At 47.8% G+C, this 20,221-nt stretch overlaps 1 protein-coding gene across 2 annotated transcripts in view; it reads right to left on the bottom strand.

The window, feature by feature from the left end:
- The window catches only part of OXCT1 (3-oxoacid CoA-transferase 1), a 101,414-nt gene extending 81,496 nt beyond the window's left edge, over positions 1 to 19,918 (bottom strand). The window contains exons 1-5 of one of the 2 annotated variants that reach the window (XM_073562661.1): positions 19,334 to 19,918; positions 17,762 to 17,870; positions 14,830 to 14,920; positions 5,106 to 5,241; positions 4,116 to 4,265 (exon numbers count right to left, since the gene is read on the bottom strand). In XM_073562661.1, coding sequence (XP_073418762.1) covers positions 4,116 to 4,265; positions 5,106 to 5,241; positions 14,830 to 14,920; positions 17,762 to 17,870; positions 19,334 to 19,402 — 555 coding nt within the window. In that variant the 5' untranslated portion in view covers positions 19,403 to 19,918. Of the gene's footprint in view, positions 1 to 4,115; positions 4,266 to 5,105; positions 5,242 to 14,829; positions 14,921 to 17,761; positions 17,871 to 18,163; positions 18,292 to 19,333 lie in introns of those variants that run through there. The other variant, XM_073562662.1, reaches the window with a different exon arrangement.
- Positions 19,919 to 20,221: the final 303 nt, after the last annotated feature.

Here is a 20,221-nt window from a genome sequence, read left to right as displayed (position 1 = left end):
AATACATCGGCAAGACCAAGAGGGAGCTGAGGGTTAGGGAAGGCGAACACCATAGAGATATAATTCATAAACGTGATACACCGGTAGCCACCCATGTCAATCAAAGACATAAGGGTGACGTGAAGGCAGTCAGTTTCATGGGCATAGAAAAGGTCCCCCAAAATCCAAGAGGAGGTGATTGGGATAAACGCATACTCCAAAGAGAAACCTATTGGATTTTCTCATTACAATCTGTATATCCCAAAGGACTGAATGAGACACTATCCTTTTCTTCCTTCTTGTAGGGAGTTTTAATAGGGCTTTTTAGTTCAGGGAGAGCCGACGAGGAGTGGGGGCGCCATTTGCGCAGGAATTTAGGGTGCCAACCTCCGCGTGAGGTAGGGAACAGCTAGTTAGGGACCTATAGGGCCAGATTTAGCGGGCACCCTTTCTATAATTCCTACAGATATATGGAGGTTGGTGGTATCCCCTTCTTATGCATGCAATAAAATTAAATTAAATGAATAATTTCCACATCACACATATTTTGCAGTTGGTATCCTGACTTTTTTTTTTTTTCTGCTTCTTTTCCTATGACGGGGTGTAAAGAATTTGTTTTCATTCACAAGATAATCCCTGACAATGTCCATAATATGGGTGTTGGCGTTTTGTACTGATTCATAACGCCTATGCAATCATAAAATGACTTAATAATTCGGGTCCCGTATAAATAATGATAGGGGGACGCATTCAACATTTATGATTGATTAAATGAAGCCGCACTATTAGATTGATGCAATAAAATAAAGTGAGCGGCTCCTATTGATACGTGATGGTCAGGTGACTGCTTAGACCAATCACGCAATATCTTGATATGCAGACTGACATGCCCGGTTACGCCCAGGAAGTGGGGCAGGGTATGGTCGGTTCCTGTCTCAACATGACGCGCAGCGTCTGTTTAGGAAAACCCAGGAAGTGGGGCAAGTTGCCTGAGCAGATGCCGGCGTCATGCGCAAACCGGAAGTACTGTACGGGGCAACCGGAAACGGCAACAAGCCGCGGTATGCCGCGATTTATAAAAGGCAGCTATCTCACAACGGGCGTGCTATGCGCCAGAAGAAGGTGTCACAATACCCCTGATGAGTCAAGCATCGACGAAACGCGTTGGGTGACAAGTCTGGAGATCGGGTCACGATTTTGGGTTTCAGATGGACCTTACCTGATCATCCGTTCTTTATAGAAGCGTTTAAAGATAAGTACAGCGGTCTCAGTTTCTATAGTGGTATCATAAATGGATACAATTTGCTCATGAGGTGATTTTATGCTTATGCATTTGACCGATGCTGTACATATGCTGTGCTAATTTATATACGGGCTGGATATATGTCTATTAAGTAATATTAATTCTGATGACATAAAGGCCTGGTCGGCACACAATTACAAATATACAAGGCTCATATGGTCGGAGATTCCAGGTTTTGAAACACCTGGACAAGAAATACGTTAATGTCCAGGGCCATATGGTACCTTATTTAGTACAAAACGGTTTGTTTTTATTAGAACACTGCACAATTGCACTTTGGCACATGTTTGTTTTGATTTGATGTATGGTTTTTAAAGAATCATTAAAGGTTATGTTTTATTGATCATGATATACCAATTTGCTACCTCTAAATATTTAGCGGTTGCCATGTCGCGTTTGCAGAGCCCATGTGCACCTAAACATTGGAGCTCCCCCACAAGTGACCCCATTTTGGAAACCAGACCCCCCAAAGAGCTTATCTAGATGTGTAGTGAGCACTCTGAACCCCCAAGTGCTTCACAGAAGTTTATAACGCAGAGCAATGAAAATAAAAAATCATTTTTTTTTGCTCAAAAATGATTTTTAGCCCACTATTTTTTATTTTCACAATGGTAATAAGATAAATTGGACCCCAAAAGTTGTTGTCCAGTTTGTCCTGAGTACGCTGGTACCCCATAAGTGGGGGGGGACCACTGTTTGGGCGCACGTTGGGGCTTGGAAGGGAAATAGTGACGTTTTGAAATGCAGACTTGATGGAATGGTCTGTAGGAGCCATGTTACGTTTACAGAGCCCCTGATGTACCTAAACAGTGGAAACCCCCCCACAAGTGACCCCATTTTGGAAACTAGACCACCCAAGGAACTAATCTAGATGTGTGGTGAGCACTTTGAACCCCCAAGTGCTTCACAGAAGTTTATAACGCAGAGCCGTGAAAATAAAAAATAATTTTTTGTCCACAAAAATAATTATTTAGCCCCCAATTTTTTATTTTCCCAAGGGTACCAGGAGAAATTACACCCCCAAATTTGTTGTGCAATTTTTCCTGAGTGAGCTGATACCCCATATGTGGGGGTAAACCACTGTTTGGGCGCATGTCGGGGCTTGAATTGGAGGGAGCACTGTTTAACTTTTTGAATGCAAAATTGGCTGGAATAAATGGTGGCGCCATGTCGTGTTTGGAGACCCCGTGATGTGCCTAAACAGTGGAAACCCCTCAATTCTATCTCCAACCCTAACCCCAACACACCCCTAACCCTAATCCCAACCCTAATCATAACCCTTACCACAACCCTAACCCCAATACACCCTTAACCCTAATCCCAACTCTAACCCTAACCACAAGTCTAACCGTAATCCCAACCCCAACCCACCCCTAACCCTAATCTTAACCCCAAGTACAACCCTAACCCTAATTACAACCCTAACCTAATCCCAACCCGAATTCCAAACCTAACCGTAATTCCAACCCTAACCGTAATTCCAACCCTAACCGTAATTCCAACCCTAACCGTAATTCCAACCCTAACCGTAATTCCAACCCTAACCGTAATTCCAACCCTAACCGTAATTCCAACCCTAAGCCTAATTCCAACCCTAAGCCTAATTCCAACCCTAAGCCTAATTCCAACCCTAAGCCTAATTCCAACCCTAAGCCTAATTCCAACCCTAAGCCTAATTCCAACCCTAAGCCTAATTCCAACCCTAAGCCTAATTCCAACCCTAAGCCTAATTCCAACCCTAAGCCTAATTCCAACCCTAAGCGTAATTCCAACCCTAAGCGTAATTCCAACCCTAAGCCTAATTCCAACCCTAAGCCTAATTCCAACCCTAAGCCTAATTCCAACCCTAAGCCTAATTCCAACCCTAAGCCTAATTCCAACCATAAGCCTAATTCCAACCATAAGCCTAATTCCAACCCTAAGCCTAATTCCAACCCTAAGCCTAATTCCAACCCTAGCCCTAACCCTAATGGAAAAATAAAAATATTTTCTTATTTTATTATATGTTCCTACCTATGGGGGTGATAAGGGGGGCGGTGATTTACTTTTTTTTTATTTTGATCACTGCGAAAGTGATCAAAATAAATGAATGAATCTGCAGGTCGCAGATTCCCGGCGGGTGCACTGCGGATGCGCCCGCCATTTTCCAAGATGGCGGCGCCCATCATCCGGGACGGCGGCAAACCGGGATTGCCAGAGAGACTTCGGAGCCACCGTGCAGGGTGAGAGGGGGTGATCGGAGGGTGGAGGGGACCGTAGGGAAGGCAGGGGGAGCAGATTTTGACAGCGGCTGCCGATCGGCGCCGTCAGATGGTGGCGGCGGCCGATCAGCGCTGTCAGTCAGTTGGGGGGGGTCGGTTCAGTGTCTCCAGCCATGCCCGATGCTATTTCAGCTTTGGCCATGGCTGGATTTGTAATATTTCAGCAAATTTCATTGATGAAACATTACAATCGCTCTGATTGGCTGTTAAAAGTGAAACTGCCAATCAGAGAAATCGTAGGTACGTGGGGGCTAAGCCACGCCCCCTGTGGTTAACTCTAAGGTGTCCTCTGTGTGCGGGTTGGGTGACCTTTCAGTGACCCCACATAGGCGTCATGGGTCGTTTTGGCACGACTTTTCATGACGCCTACGTGGCGTCAAAGGTCGGGACGGGGTTAACATAAAAAACCTGATTTAAAGAATAGGTCCTTTTCTGGTGACACATTCCCTTTAAGTATCCGCAGCGTCACCGAGATCAGGAGAGAGGAACATTTCTGAAGTGAATCATTTTATGGCTCCCAGGAAGCTGCAGTAATAAAGTATCAGCAGAGAAGACACATAAATCCTCCTCACCTCTTTGGGCTCGCTGGCGATCGCTATGCTGCCATCTTTATTATACTTTATAGGCGCTCCTCCTTCCTGGATTAATGTGCCGTAACCCGTGGCGGTATAAAACGCTGGAATCCCTGCGCCGCCGGCCCGAACCTTCTCTGCCAGCGTTCCCTGGAGGGGGATAAAAAACACAATTTCTCTGTGAAACATTTATTTTTCTATAACAAGAAAATCGTTTTCCATTAAGTGGAGTTAGACAGCGGGACGTGCAGACAGTGTGCGCAGCGGGCGGAAAGAACGTATAACAGGTGACACATATACACCGCAGTCAGGTAACGGACGACCGAGTGTGCGGCCAGTGACAGACCTTGAACAAGATGCTAAGAATTTTGCAGCACAATGGTGTGAAAGTCCCACCACTTTAAATAAAGGTACCGCCTGAGGTGCTATGTTGTGGGACAACTTTTGACCTCAGGGGCGTACCTACAGTGGGTGCAGGGTTGCAGTCGCATCCAGGTCCCAAAGCCTGGACCAATACCATTAAAGTCCTGTAATAGTTAATGGCCGTGCTGGAGATTTTGCATTGAAGCCCATGAGCTTCACGTTACGCCATAGTGTGACATATACTGTATAATACCACTATTACAGTACTTTGATGGTAGTCTTGTGTGTATGTGACTGTGGGGTCGGATTTATGCACTTGGACATTATGCCGGACTTTGGGCCATGTCAAAGATCGCTTTATGCCGCCAGCTTAATGCATGGCGACACGCAAGGTACTGCAAGCGTGGCAAGCAAGTCACACAAAAAAAAAATTCAACTTGCTTGTTGCGCTACATTGCAGGTCACAATGTGATCCCATTAACCTGCAATATATCAGCGGCGGAAAACGATTTTTGGACGCGCAACCAGCGTCGTGGCAAACACTACCGCGAAGCCCCAATTTCACTCTCCACCAAATATTGATGCTCCACCTATAAGAACCAGAGCAAAACGCTAAGGACGGGTCACCTGCGGGACGAGCTCCACTTCCAGCTCTCCTTGGAGATACTGCCTCTCAAACTCCGCGTTCTCTCCCACGTAGGAGGACACCATGCGCTTGATCTGCTTGGTTTTCAGGAGTAAGCCCAGGCCGAAGTCATCCACTCTGCGAAAACAAGAAAAAAGCAAATTGTGAGGCATTGTAAACTTTGGCAAAACTGCGGTCCCGCGCTAGCCTCCTGATCACTACCCATGCCGGACAAAAACCTGCTCAGATTCTGTAACCGTGAAAGTGACGTGATCGCAATAGGAAATGTCGCTGATGCTTCGCAATATCTGCAGTGTCGCAGGGACGCGAGTGGCCGCGCAAGTAGCACAATGTACCTGTGCAACCTGCTGCCTGTGGCTTTCAGTACCTCTACTACCTGTCTTCGGTCTCCAAAATGTCTGCCTGTTGATTCCAGTACTTGTGTTACTTATTCCCAGTCTCCCAAAATCTCCGTTTCCTCTCTGAGGTTTCCAGGACATCTGATGTCAGCCTGCGGCTTCCAATACCTCTGCTACTTGTTTCTGATTTTCTAGGACCTGTGCTCCCTTTTTGTGGTCTCCAGAACATCTTCTGTCTGCTTGTTGCTTTCAGTACTTCTGTTACTTGTTTCCGGTCTTCAAGGACCCCTGCTACCTGTCTGTGGTCTCCAGGACGTCTCCTGTCTGCCTGCAGATTACAGTACCTCTGCATTTCACATGTGCTTCAACTGCCTGCTGCACTGACACCCATGTGCCCAAACGGACCTTGTGCTTTTGAGGATCCACCTCACCTAGTGAGCCCCTGACACATAGTAGTCAGTGCATGGCCAATATCATTTATAGGGATTCTGTCTAACCCCATGGAAAGTTTCACTGTTCTGGGCGGGTTTTCCTGACACTTTATTAGCTGCATTTTACAGCAGAAACCATGGACCACAAAAAGCTGACAACACAGCAAAGGGATCTCACTGTGGAATGTTAGCAGTCAGGAGAAAGGTACCAAGAAATTTCCTAGGCATTACATACCATGGTCGCTGTGGAGATGTCATCAAAAAGTGGCTTAAATTTGGCACAACATTGACATTACAAAGAACTGAATATTCCTCAAAAATTAAATGAAAACACAGGAAGAAAATTGGTCTGGGATGCTGATAAGAGGCCTAGAGCAACATTAAAGGAGCTGCAGGAATTTCTGTCCGTTCCTGGTTGTGTCCTACATGTGACAAAAATCTACCATATTCTTCATATGTCCGGCTTGTGGGGTCGGGTGCCAAGTCGTATGACATTTCTTACAAAAAAAAAAAATAAAAATCCCAGCTACGTTTTGCCAAAACATTTATTAAAGTATGCTAAAATCAAATGGGGAACATATGTTATGTTTGACAACACCAATGCTAATTTTTTTTTTGCCCAAAATTCCAACAGATGCAAAGCCGACACTGTGCATCACCAGAAGATCACCATCCCCTCAGTGAGGCATGGTGGAGGCAACATTGTGCCTCAGCAATCGTGTCGTTACAAGGGCAGATGGATGTGTCGAATAATGTGTGCCCCCGTGTTCCCGCAGAGATTGACAGTCGTGACATTTGAGTCTGCTCAGAATACCCACCCACTCCATTACGTGTACTGTGGATTTTGGGAGGGAGTATTGTTTCCCGCAGCACATGTCCCGCTTACACAGTATGATGTGCTGCCGAGAATGGTGATTTTTAAGTTTGCTCAATAATAATTTTAGGTGGCGAATGAGTGTTTTCCTCATTCATCAGGTGATCAGCAGCCATTATACACTACCAGGTGATCGTGAAAGGAGAGTTCCCTCTGTGTGACCACAAATACGTGTCCCATGTACTGGCAAGAGTGGTCATGAAGGTCGATCAGGTGACAAAGCAAACAGAAAACACCAGATAAGATAACCCCTATCATCCAAATGAGCCATGAATGACAGGACAGGGAGTGATCAGATAATCAGGGACAGCCTGACACTCCTGGACGGCAGCCAAGAGCAACACGCGGGGTTTACACATGGCAAATATCCTCCATAGATAGGAGCGCCGTGCAATGTACAGGCGTGGATTATAGGAATGTCCCTGCGAATATACAGAAATCTGAAGCCAATGTGCCAATACGTGCAACATAGAGGTGCATATACCCGACACAGACTGTCAGAGCCAGCTCACTGTGCGACTCTCAGTTAACTCATTCTGCAGCCAGAAGTACCATATGTATAATTTTATTTTATTTTAGAAATTTCATTCATTTTGCTGCTAAGAGAAAATATTTTTTTTTTAAAGGGAATCTGTAACAGAAGCCATGTTGATACCTAATACCGCACATTAGGAAAACGCCTCCCGATAGCTGCACTCATTAAGATAAGGTAACACCGACAGGGGATATAATCTGCAGATATGGCAGCCGCTGATAACGAGAGCCACTACTGGGACGGTGAATAAGTCAGATAGATGAGGTTAGTCCTGGTCAGGTTGTGTGCGGCACAACTACGCAAAGAGTGATGTGTAATCCAATGATGGCTGCTGCTCCGGCAACTGCACTCACACCAAATGGAGGGAGGATATAACAAGAGAGGAGCGCGGTGGATCCCGGGGAACGCGTTTCGGCTGGTAGGTTCCTCTCCGAAACGCGTTGCAATAAATTGGAATTTTTTTTAATACTTACCGCCTGGACTAACATTAGTCAGCGACAGCACCCGGGATCCATCGCACTCCTTTGTGTTACCTATAGGATAAAGGTACGGAGTAGACGATTCATGACAGGCCCATGTAATCCCTCCAGCCTCCCACTCCTGTGACAAGTAAATGGTAACCCCACAAGGTTAGGGTAGGATGTAAAGCTGCGGAAGATGTGGTAATCCCACAACACAAGAGCAAGGCCAGAGAGAAAAGACAGGAGCTCAAGAGTTGCAAGTTAGGAGATGTCTGGTGTCAGTTCGCCCCCCTCCATTAGCCTGACCTGCGGCAAACACTCGGCTCCTGCTCTGGATGACTCATGTATCATGTTAATGTAATTCCACAATTGTCCTATAGTGGCGACTGCAGGAGAAATAGGCGGCTGCCCACAATTTCCGCAGCTCCTCAGGGTATTTTTTATTGCTGGGGTTTAATATTTAAACCCGCCATACGTTTCCAGGAATATGGGCTTTTTAATTTAGTGGTAATATTTATGACCTTTACGAGAGGGTGTGGCTCACAGGATCCTCTGGGGCGTGTCTTTGGGCTGCCCTGTATAATTAACTTGTGAGCCACACCCCTTGGTAAAAATTGGTACGAAACAAAAAGACCCGGATCTCTGAACCGTATAAACGATTTAAACAATACAAAGAAAACGAAATATTCAGGGGAGGAGGAATAAAATAAGAGGAAAAAGACTGGGCACTGCTGACCTGGTGACAAGTCCTATTTAAGCATTGGGAGAGGAGCAGTGTCAATGACTTTGCGCCTGCACGTAGCGACCAGGATGGAGCACGATCTGCTGATATCATGCATCTGTCCTATTCGACCCAATATGCTTTCCATATTCCTGTAATTACCTTCCCCATAGAAGGCTCGAGGGTCAGGACATGGTCTACAGCACCCCCCCCAAGAGGGCAAATATCTGCAGAGTCTAATCTGGGGTCTGTACTAGATTATGGAGTCTGGTGTAGAGGACCAGAGTCTAATCTGGGGTCTGTACTAGATTATGGGGTCTGGTGTAGAGGACCAGAGTCTAATCTGGGGTCTATACTAGATTATGGGGTCTGGTGTAGAGGACCAGAGTCTAATCTGGGGTCTGTACTAGATTATGGGGTCTGGTGTAGAGGACCAGAGTCTAATCTGGGGTCTGTACTAGATTATGGGGTCTGGTGTAGAGGACCAGAGTCTAATCTGGGGTCTGTACTAGATTATGGGGTCTGGTGTAGAGGACCAGAGTCTAATCTGGGGTCTGTACTAGATTATGGGGTCTGGTGTAGAGGACCAGAGTCTAATCTGGGGTCTGTACTAGATTATGGGGTCTGGTGTAGAGGACCAGAGTCTAATCTGGGGTCTGTACTAGATTATGGGGTCTGGTGTAGAGGACCAGAGTCTAATCTGGGGTCTGTACTAGATTATGGGGTCTGGTGTAGAGGACCAGAGTCTAATCTGGGGTCTGTACTAGATTATGGGGTCTGGTGTAGAGGACCAGAGTCTAATCTGGGGTCTGTACTAGATTATGGGGTCTGGTGTAGAGGACCAGAGTCTCATCTGGGGTCTGTACTAGATTATGGGGTCTGGTGTAGAGGACCAGAGTCTCATCTGGGGTCTGTACTAGATTATGGGGTCTGGTGTAGAGGATCAGAGTCTCATCTGGGGTCTGTACTAGATTATGGGGTCTGGTGTAGAGGACCAGAGTCTCATCTGGGGTCTGTACTAGATTATGGGGTCTGGTGTAGAGGACCAGAGTCTCATCTGGGGTCTGTACTAGATTATGGGGTCTGGTGTAGAGGACCAGAGTCTAATCTGGGGTCTGTACTAGATTATGGGGTCTGGTGTAGAGGACCAGAGTCTACTCTGGGGTCTGTACTAGATTATGGGGTCTGGTATAGAGGACCAGAGTCTAATCTGGGGTCTGTACTAGATTATGGGGTCTGGTGTAGAGGACCAGAGTCTAATCTGGGGTCTGTACTAGATTATGGGGTCTGGTGTAGAGGACCAGAGTCTAATCTGGGGTCTGTACTAGATTATGGGGTCTGGGGTAGAGGACCCTTAAATGTAAAACCCCCATATAAGGGTGTAAACATTTAGCAACATTAGTGCCGAGACCGCCTCAACCTGTGCTGTCCCTACAGCCCGTCGCTTCTCCTCGGCCCGTGCTCCATGTTACCCATGCACCGTCTCGTCCCTTATCTTGCAGCATCCGCCCTGTCACCTCATTAGGACTTAATGTACAGAATGTGGTGGATCATTAACGAGGACACGTTATAGTTCAGCTACTTCGTGTCGGTAGCGCGCTTCATTAGATCACTACTGTAGAAGCCGGTGTCACAGATATCTGTGCAGATGAAGCAGAGCCAGGAGGGTCTACGGCACGACCTGTCACGGCACGGCAATGCAATAGTTACCGGCGGGTGTATAATCCATGCACGATCCCGCGATTCTGTCTACCAGGGGGTTACACAATCCAGCCGCAGTATTACTGCCCGTACTGGGCTCTTTGCCCGACATTCCTGGGCCGATCAGATGACAGTAAGCAACGACAACTCTTAGGAAACCAGTAAGAGAAAGTTTAAGGCTCGACCATGACGTCTATTTATGACGTAAGAAGCGCCAGAGAATTCAATGTAGTAAGAGACAAAATGGAGCAGAGTCGAGGGTTCCGGCCACATTAGGCTCGCTCGTAGTCTGTTACCATAGTGATACTGTAGATCACCCAGACTTCTGTTTATTCATTTTAAAAAGGTTCTCCCGGAATCTATTACTTTGTAAAATCTCTTAGTGTATTTGAGTAGTCATTGGCTAATTTCCTCCATAACTGCGTCTCTCTGCTCAACATGAGATATGCGCTCCTTCATGTGACCGCTGAAGACTACATTTCCCACAAGCCCCTGCTTCTTCTCTCGCCCGTAAAGGTTTCTAATCCTCCAGCCTCTGATTTTGCATGTGTTTCACATTTATTCCTCCCCTGTGTTTCACGTTTATTCCTCCCTTTTGAGCCCTCTCCTTGCACTCCAATCACAGAGCAGCTTTCATTTTAACAGAGCCGTTTAAAAAATGAAAGCAGCGCGCTGATTGGTTGCTACGGACAACAAAGATGGCGTCTCATTCAGACAGTGTAGATAAAGGCCCGGTTGTGTTAGTAGAATTACTCGGTTTGCCGCAGGTTTACTTTACTGTTCTGCGCCCACGTTTTACGTCTTTTAACCCCTTTACCCCCAAGGGTGGTTTGCACGTTCATGACCGGGCCAATTTTTACAATTCTGACCACTGTCCCTTTATGAGGTCATAACTCTGGAATGCTTCCATGGATCCCGGTGATTCTGACATTGTTTTCTCGTGACATATTGTACTTCATGTTAGTGGTAAAATTTCATTCAAATAATTTGCGTTTATTGTGGGAAAAACAGAAATTTGGCGAAAATTTTGAAAATTTCGCAATTTTCCAACTTTGAATTTTTATGCCCTTAAATCACAGAGATACGGCACACAAAAAACTTGATAACTAACATTTCCCACATGTTTACTTTACATCAGCACAATTTTGGAACCAAAATTTTTTTTTGTTAGGAAGTTATAAGGGTTAAAAGTAGACCAGTGATTTCTCATTTTTACAACACCATTTTATTTTTAGGACCACATCACATTTGAAGCCACTTTGAGGCGTCTATATGATAGAAAATACCCAAAAGTGACACCATTCTAAAAACTGCACCCCTCAAGGTGCTCAAAACCACATTCAAGAAGTTTATTAACCCTTCAGGTGCTTCACAGGAATTTTTTGAATGTTTTAAAAAATGAACATTTAACTTTTTTTTCACAAAAAAATTACTTCAGGACCAATTTTTTTTTTATTTTACCAAGGGTAACAGGAGAAATTGGACTGCAAAAGTTATTGCGCAATTTGTCCTGAGTACGCTGATACCTGACATGTGGGGGTAAACCACTGTTTGGGCGCATGGCAGAGCTCAGGAGTGAAGGAGCGCCGTTTGACTTTTTCAATGCAAAATTGGCTGGAATTGAGATCGGACACCATGTCACGTTTGGAAAGCCCCTGATGTGCCTAAACAGTGGAAACCCCCCACAAGTGACACCATTTTGGAAACTAGACCCCCCAAGGAACTTATCTAGATGTGTGATGAGAACTTTGAACAACCCCCAAAGGCTTCACAGAAGTTTATAACGTAAAGCCGTACCCATCATTTTTTCCACAGAAATGATCTTTTCACCCCCAATTCTTATTTTCCCAAGGGAAACAGGACACCAAAAGTTATTGTGCAATTTGTCCAGAGTACGCTGATACCCCCATATGTGGGGGTAAACCACTATTTGGGCGCATGGCAGAGCTCGTAAGGGAAGCAGCGCCATTTGACTTTTTTGGCTGGAGCTGAGATCAGACACCATGTCGCGTTTGGAAAGCCCCTGATGTACCTAAACAGTGGAAACCCCCCAATTCTAACTCCAACCCAAACCCCAACACACCCCTAACCCTAATGGGAAAATGGAAATAAATACTTTTTTTTAATTTTTGTTATTTTTCCCTAACTAAGGGGGTGATAACGGGGGGTTTGATTTACTATTTATGGCGGGTTTTTATGTTTGGCAGCTGTCACACGCTAAAAGACGCTTTTTATTGTAAAAATAGTTTTTGAATCACCACATATTGAGAGCTATAATTTTTCCGTATTTTGACCCACTGAGTTATGTGAGGTCTTATTTTTTGCGGGACGAGTTGACGTTTTTATTGGTGCCATTTTCGGGCACGTGACATTTTTTGATCGCTTTTTATTCCGATTTTTTGGGACGCAGAATGAACAAAAACCAGCATTTCATTAATTTCTTTTGGGGGGTGCGTTTACACCGTTCCGCGTGCGGTAAAATTGATAAAGGGGTTCTATTCTTCGGGTCAGTACGATTACAGCGATACCTCATTTATGTCTTTTTGTTTTGGTGCTTTTATATAAAAAAATAATTATTTTTGCATCGCTTTATTCTGCGAGCTATAACGTTTTTATTTTTTCACTGATGATGCTGTGTGGTGGCTCGTTTTTTGCGGGACAAGATGACGTTTTCAGCAGTACCATGTTTATTTATATGCGTCTTTTTGATCGCGCGTTGCTTGTGTTTTTTATTTAGAAAAAAAATAATTTATTAGGGAATTTTTTTTTATTATTTATTTTGGAATTTTTTTAAAATTAATTTTACAAGTGTTTTTTTTTTTTGTTTTTTTTTACTTTATTATATTGTCCCGGGGGGGTGACATCACTGTCATGTGTCAGATCGCTGATCTGACACTTAGAACAGCGCTGTATCAGATCAGCGATCTGACAGGCGCTGCTGCAGGCTTCCTCATGCCTGCTTTTAGCAAGAAATGACGAAGGCGCCTCCCTGGCCATATTGGATCTGGGGGCCTGCAGGGAGGGGGACTCTAGGAGCGACGCAGCACATCGCGTCGCTTCGGGGGTCGCAGGGAAGCACGGAGGGAAACCCCTCCCTGTGCGCTTCTCTCCTATGCCCCGGTACACTGCGATCATGTTTGACCATAGTGTGCCAGAGGTTAATGTGCCGGGGGCGGTCCGTGACCGCCCCTGACACATAGTGCCGGGTGTCAGCTGTGAAAATCAGCTGACACCCGGCCGCGATCAGTGGCGCTCCCCCCGTGAGCGCCGCTAATCGCGTGTGACGTAATATTCCGTCCTTGGGAGCGGTATCACGTGACAGCTGCAGGAAGGAAGAGCTGCCAGAGACCGTGGGAGAAGCAGGGGCTGCAGAGACCTCACCAGGAGGGGGTAAGTATATGCAATATTCACCTCTCCCCGTTCCACCGCCGCTCTGTCCTCTGCATCCTCTGTTCAGGTCAGAGACAATGACGCAATGACGTAGTTAGTGCGCGCCCTCTGGCTGAACAGTCATTGCTGAGAGCCGGAAGACGGCGGTGGAACGGGGACAGGTGAATATCGCCGCTGCCGGGGCCCTGAGAAAGCGGCGACACCAGCACCTGGCCCCCATAGTGCGCCGGTGTCCCCGCCTGCTCAGGACACCGCCACCTGGCCCACAGCGACGAGAGGTAAGTATGTCTTTTTTTTTTTTATTCGCAGCAGCAGCATATGGAGGCATAATCTATGGAGCATTCTATGGGGCCATAACCTTTATGGAGCAGCATATGGGGCATATTATTCTAGGGAGCATCTTATGGGGCAATTATTAACCTTTGTGCAGCATTATATGGGGTGTATTTTGTATGGAGCATCTTATGGGGCCATTATTAACCTTTGTGCAGCATTATATGGGGTGTATTTTGTATGGAGCATCTTATGGGGCCATCATGAACTGTATGGAACTGTATACTCCAGATTCAATATGGATATTCAAAAATATTTAACCTACTGATGTCTCAATTATTTTTACTTTTATTGGCATCTATTTTGATTTTTGAAATTTACTAGTAGCTGCTGCATTTTCCACTCTAGGCTTATAATCGAGTATATACAGTATTTTAAGCAGCATTTTTCCTGCTAAGAGACGCAGAAAATTCTCATGCAAATTCTTAGTGTGTGCACATACCTTTAAACTTTCCGAAGTGAATTCTGTATCTACCGATCTCTACATATTTACAAAAAAAAAAAAAAAACAGAATACAAAAGCAAATATTAATTGACGGCCAAATGACTGGACCAATCAGCACCAAATTTGGCACGTAGGCAATTCAGTATATTTGCAAAAAAAAAAATGGAATATACACGTATATAAAAAAAAAGGATCTATGGACAAACCACTGAATAAATTAATCTTTTCTTTTGTAATATTTTTTTTTGCTAATATGTCGAGGTCCTAAAGAGCAGAAACCTGTTGTAAAACCTTCTGAAGAGCCCAATTTGGCCACAAATCAATATTTGATTTGGTGCTTATTTTTTTGTGCGAATATCCCGAGAACATTTTTGTGTTGCATTGTAGGGCGGGCTTCGATTAACACCAGAGACCCGGCCCCCCAGACTTGCTATAAACACACGGTGGGGGACGGATGATGGAGGATGGGTGCTTACCCCGCATTGTTGCTCACGGCCGTTATTTGCTTCACGCCTGTTTTAAGGAGGCCGTCAATAAGTTTCTCCGGGATTCCACACAAGCCAAAACCTGGGGAGGACAAAAACAATCAACTAGAAGTCGTCAATATACGGTCACTTAAAGGGGCAGAGGGAGCACAAATTTTCTCTGGTGCCCATGGCAACCAATCACAGCGCAGCTTTCAATTTATATCCTGCTTACGAAAAATAAAAGCTGCACTTTGGATGCTATGTGCAAGACATTTCTTTTTCTTTTAGGCAGTTTCCTATATCAGCCTCCATGTAACTCACGGGATCTCAAACTCGGCAGAGTAAACGGGCCGCACATAAGAAAAAATGAGCTGGGGGGGCCCGCATTCCATTCAAACTTAATACACCTCGTACACACGCGGCTCCGCTCCGTACACCTCGTACACACACAGCTCCGCTCCGTACACCTCGTACACACGCGGCTCCGCTCCGAACACCTCGTACACACAGGGCTCCGCTCCGTACACACAGGACTCCGCTCCGTACACCTCGTACACACGTGGCTCCGCTCCGTACACCTCGTACACACACGGCTCCGCTCCGTACACCTCGTACACACGTGGCTCCGCTCCGAACACCTCGTACACACAGGGCTCCGCTCCATACACACAGGACTCCGCTCCGTACACCTCGTACACGCAGGGCTCCGCTCCATACACGCAGGGCTCCGTACACCTCGTACACGCAGGGCTCCGTACACCTCGTACACGCAGGGCTCCGCTCCGTACACGCAGGGCTCCGCTCCGTACACGCAGGGCTCCGCACACGCAGGGCTCCGCACACGCAGGGCTCCGCTCCGTACACGCAGGGCTCCGCACACCTCGCACACACACGGCTCTGCTCCATCCACCCTGTAAACCCTTCCTGACCCCACGCAGAAACTTAAGCCCCCGTTACACTAAACGATGTCCCAGCGATCCCACCAATGATCCGACATGATGGGATCGCTGAGACATCGTTAGACAGCCCCAGCGATCAGGACCAGCAACGCTGGACGCTAATGTAAACGTCGGGTATCCAGGAGCCGCGCGAATCCTGGATACCCGACGTTTACCTTGGAAACCAGCGTGTACGTCGCTGATCGCTGGTCTCTCGCTGCCACACACAGTGATGCGCACTGGGCAGCGGGAGACCACCGAGCGGAAAACGGCCCAGGCCGCTCGAGCACGATCAGCGATAACCGGCAGGGGAGCCGGTCGCTGATCCCCGTCACACACAGCGAGATCGCCTAGTGTGACGGGGCCTTTACCTTCATCCAGTACCATGACAACCAGCACACAGACAGCAGCGTCCGACACACACTCAGGCCCCTGACTCATCCCCCTCCCGTGACCTCATCACAGGTCCTGTGCAGTGTGTGCACACAGAACAGCCAATGCCATCTCCGCTCCTGGCTGCGTGCCTTCCCCCTGCCTCAGGGAGTGAGACATGTGGTGCACTGCGGGCCGCTGATGCCTGCCTCAGGGGCCGCGTTTGAGACCCCTGATGTAGATGCATTGTATCTCCATGGTAACAGACTACAAACCACCGCTGTGTAGTCAGGTCATGCAGTTAGACTCCCTTCTATGTGACTCTACTTCTTGCTAACCTACTCAATGAAAATAAGGTAATGGTAAGAGGGCAGAATGGAGTAGAACTGCGGGATCCGACTAAACAGGAATTTTGGAGTCTGTTACCACGGCGACACAAAAATACTGCAAATATGACTTCTCCTTGTGAATGGCACATCCCCAGTTCATCCCATAATCCAAGGTCCATCCTAGGTCCAAGGTTACTATTCCTGAGCCAGATGGGACCTCATCCCAGCAGAGATTCGAGTTACTACCACCCATGATGTGCAGATCATAGTCAGGGTTTTGATAGGATTGACAATTTTCTGAAGCATAAAGCACAGACTCTGCCTAGAAGTGAGGAGGGAGCGGGACTCACAGGTAGAGATGGGCGAACGCAAACAGTACACCTACTGTTCAGGCACGGACACCGAACACCGGGTGTTTGTCGTGCTGTCATGTGCATGACAGCGCAGCAAATACCGCTTCTGATCGGCGGTAAAATCATCACCGCCGGTCACAGAGCCACGGTTCCCACAATATCAAATGACAGCGTGAGCCCGCAGCTGTGATAGCAGGTATAAAGTTTACCTCCGGTCATTGGTGTCAGCTGATGGGACTACTGCTCCCATCATCCTACACCTGCTTCCGCTAATAACAGTGAGAGCAGGAGCGGCTGATGGGAGTAGTCATCAGCCGCTCCTGCGCTGTAAATAATTAATTAACATAAGAAAATTGACGTGGGTTCCCCTGTATTTTTGATAACCAGCCAGGCAAAACTCACAGCTGGGGGATGCAACCGTCAGCTGTCAGCTTCAGCAAGGCTGGTTATCAAGAATAGAAGGGTGCCCCATGACAGCATGGCAAACACTGGATGTTCGGGGCCCCCTTATTCAAGTTAACTCACAGGCTCTGCCTATAAGCGAGGGGGGAGCAGGACTCACAGGCTCTGCCTATAAGCGAGGGGGGAGCAGGACTCACAGGCTCTGCCTATAAGCGAGGGGGGAGCAGGACTCACAGGCTCTGCCTATAAGCGAGGGGGGAGCAGGACTCACAGGCTCTGCCTATAAGCGAGGGGGGAGCAGGACTCACAGGCTCTCTATATAAGTCGACGGAGGAGAAAAGGACTCACAGGCTCTCTTTCTCAGAGTCCTGGCAGCAGTTAAAGCCTTTTCACATGAAAATCCTAATTCTTATAATTATAACACTACATATCCCCAGCCTCAGAGCCTCCTTTTCTACCCCGTGCTGCTCTCATATATGAGATCTGACAGTCACTTTAAGAGATTTCATGAGAGACATCACAAAATTGATTCCAGAATTAAATTTACCGCCAACAAGCAGCGTGGAGCCGTCCGGTATGTCCTTCACCGCTTCCACTGGATCATTGTAGAACCTGGCGCTGTGTGACCCGGACGTAGAGAAGTAACAGGCACAGATCTGGAATCACAGAGGTCAATGAGCGGACAGACGAAACCCAGAGAACATTACATACCCTGCACAGCCGACGCCAGGACACAACATGGATTGTAGGGGGGGTTTATTTTGATCATGAACACATGCAGGAGTTACAGGCGTGACATATGTCCAGGGCTCTGCGGGTGCAGCACCAACGGAGACCCCACCGCTTTGTTATAATTGGCTTATGCAAGAATCCTTAGCTAGCTGCCTCTGTAGCCCCTACATGTACGGAGACTTTTTGGGGAGGTCAGACCGCAAGTGGAAAGATTTACCGTAGTCCAAAAATTGCATGCATGGGTGCAAACCCCCGGGGGCGGCTGTGGCATGTGGGTGCCGGGACGGCTGGAAATGTTGCGTGTCCTATGTCAGTGGTCTATAAATATGGCCTGGGCCAGGCTACTTGTCTCACAGGTTGCATTGTCGTCACATCAGTGACCTTGTATAAAACGCCCTCAAGTGAAAACAATGTGCACTCTACGCAGACAATCATGTGACCCTGGAAGTGACAGACTGGCAGCAGCATGTGTAGCGCCTGCAGGGGGCGTAGCGACGTTTGCTGCCTTCACGTTGGAGGTGGAAGTTTGTGAGGAGCCATTCCCCCAACACCAGCAACAAAAGTTTTCTGACATTTCATGAATTTGCCACAAACATAAAACTTGCATAAGTTTTTGCCTTGGCTCAAAATATTGATGACCCCAGACCCAGCACTTCCGTGCGGTAATAGGAAACGTCAGGGCCGTAACGGGAGGTGCGCGCGGCGCGGATTTTACCAACGTGCGCAAAATCCAAAAGCACAAAGCAGTCCCAGCTAAGAGGATGAGATTGAGCACATAGAGATTTTCCGTGGGTAAACTGACCCTCGGTCCGCAGCGATGACGCTTCTCTGTGCGAAGGGGCAGAGTGAAATCCGCGCATAAAATAAAGCATCACATTGTCAGCTGATAGCTGCTGCAAAATTTCAGGAACAGCAAAAAAAAAATAAAAATCCTGAGGATCTGATCGCAGAATTTCTGCAGATTTTTTTACGCAGATTTCACCGTCCCGGGATAGTAACGCGCTGCGGATATTCCGATGCACACGGACTTGTCAAGGTCGCTGTCACAGAACTGGAGCTCTGCACCCCCTGTACCTGAAGACCACCCCTGCCCCACAGGCCCAGGCAGACCGAGGGGCTTTCAGCAGCAAGTGGGGGGATGACCTGTGCCCAACCCTGCACCCCAAGGATGCCCCCACAAGCTGCACGAGTCAATACACTCCTATTGGAGCAAAGTCAGCAGAGGCCAGGCCCGCAGGGGAGCTGGAGACACAGGAGTGGGCACAAGGTCACGGCCAGGGCAGCATGCACACCGCCGGACACACTGTACAAAATCCACGTCACAAGGCTCTGTGCACACAGCAGCGTTATCAGCAGCAGGCAGCTGCCATGGCGGCGGGCACCGTACCTTGCTGTGTGCGCTCCTCTGCAGGCTCAGGCCTCTCCTGACAGTCGGGAGGAATCTGCAGGCGGCCATCGTTATCCAGCAAAGCACCCGAGCAGTGCCCCGAGGAGAGGAGGCCGGAGAGGAGGCTGCTACAGGGCGGAGGAGGCTGCTACAGGGCGGAGGAGGAGGAGAGGCCTGCACTGTGGAGAGGAGGCCGCCTTTAGGACCCAGTGCTGCGACCCGCAGCAGCAGACAGACCACCTCAGGGCTCAGCCTGGTCGCGACGTGGCAGATGTGCAGCTGCGATATCGTGATGAAAGTCACATAAAACAACCGATTTTCCTCCTACTTTTCCTAGTGTCCTTCCTTTGCAGGGACAGCCCCCACTATCATCCAAGTGCCCCCCTGTCCGTCTTTGCCGTAGGGCGAGGTTCACACGCAGTTTTATTCCCGTGTTGACGTTTTTTTGTGGAGCAAAAACGAAGTAGAAAATCCTCCACAAAACTCCTCCAACACTTGGGCTCCGAATCTTGAAGACTTGGGATGTCCGCGGCGGCGGCGGCTTTGATGGCGAGGTGCAAAGCAGCGCGCCCCACCACAAGTCTGACCCCAGGTCGTGAACGAGTCACGTGCCCCACCACAAGTCTGACCCCAGGTCGTGAACGAGTCACGTGCCCCACCACAAGTCTGACCCCAGGTCGTGAACGAGTCACGTGCCCCACCACAAGTCTGACCCCAGGTCGTGAACATCATGAGCAATGTTGCGCGTCCCACCACAAGTCTGACCCCAGGTCGTGACCTTCATGAGCGAAGTCACGTGCTCCACCACAAGTCTGACCCCAGGTCGTGACCTTCATGAGCGAAGCCATGTGCCCCACCACAAGTCTGACCCCAGGTCGTGAACGAGTC

Source organism: Dendrobates tinctorius, unplaced genomic scaffold, assembly GCF_039654945.1.
Source record: "Dendrobates tinctorius isolate UK_male_01 unplaced genomic scaffold, ASM3965494v1 ptg000362l, whole genome shotgun sequence".
Taxonomy (NCBI): domain Eukaryota; kingdom Metazoa; phylum Chordata; class Amphibia; order Anura; family Dendrobatidae; genus Dendrobates; species Dendrobates tinctorius.
This window is presented reverse-complemented; position numbering and strand designations above follow the sequence as displayed.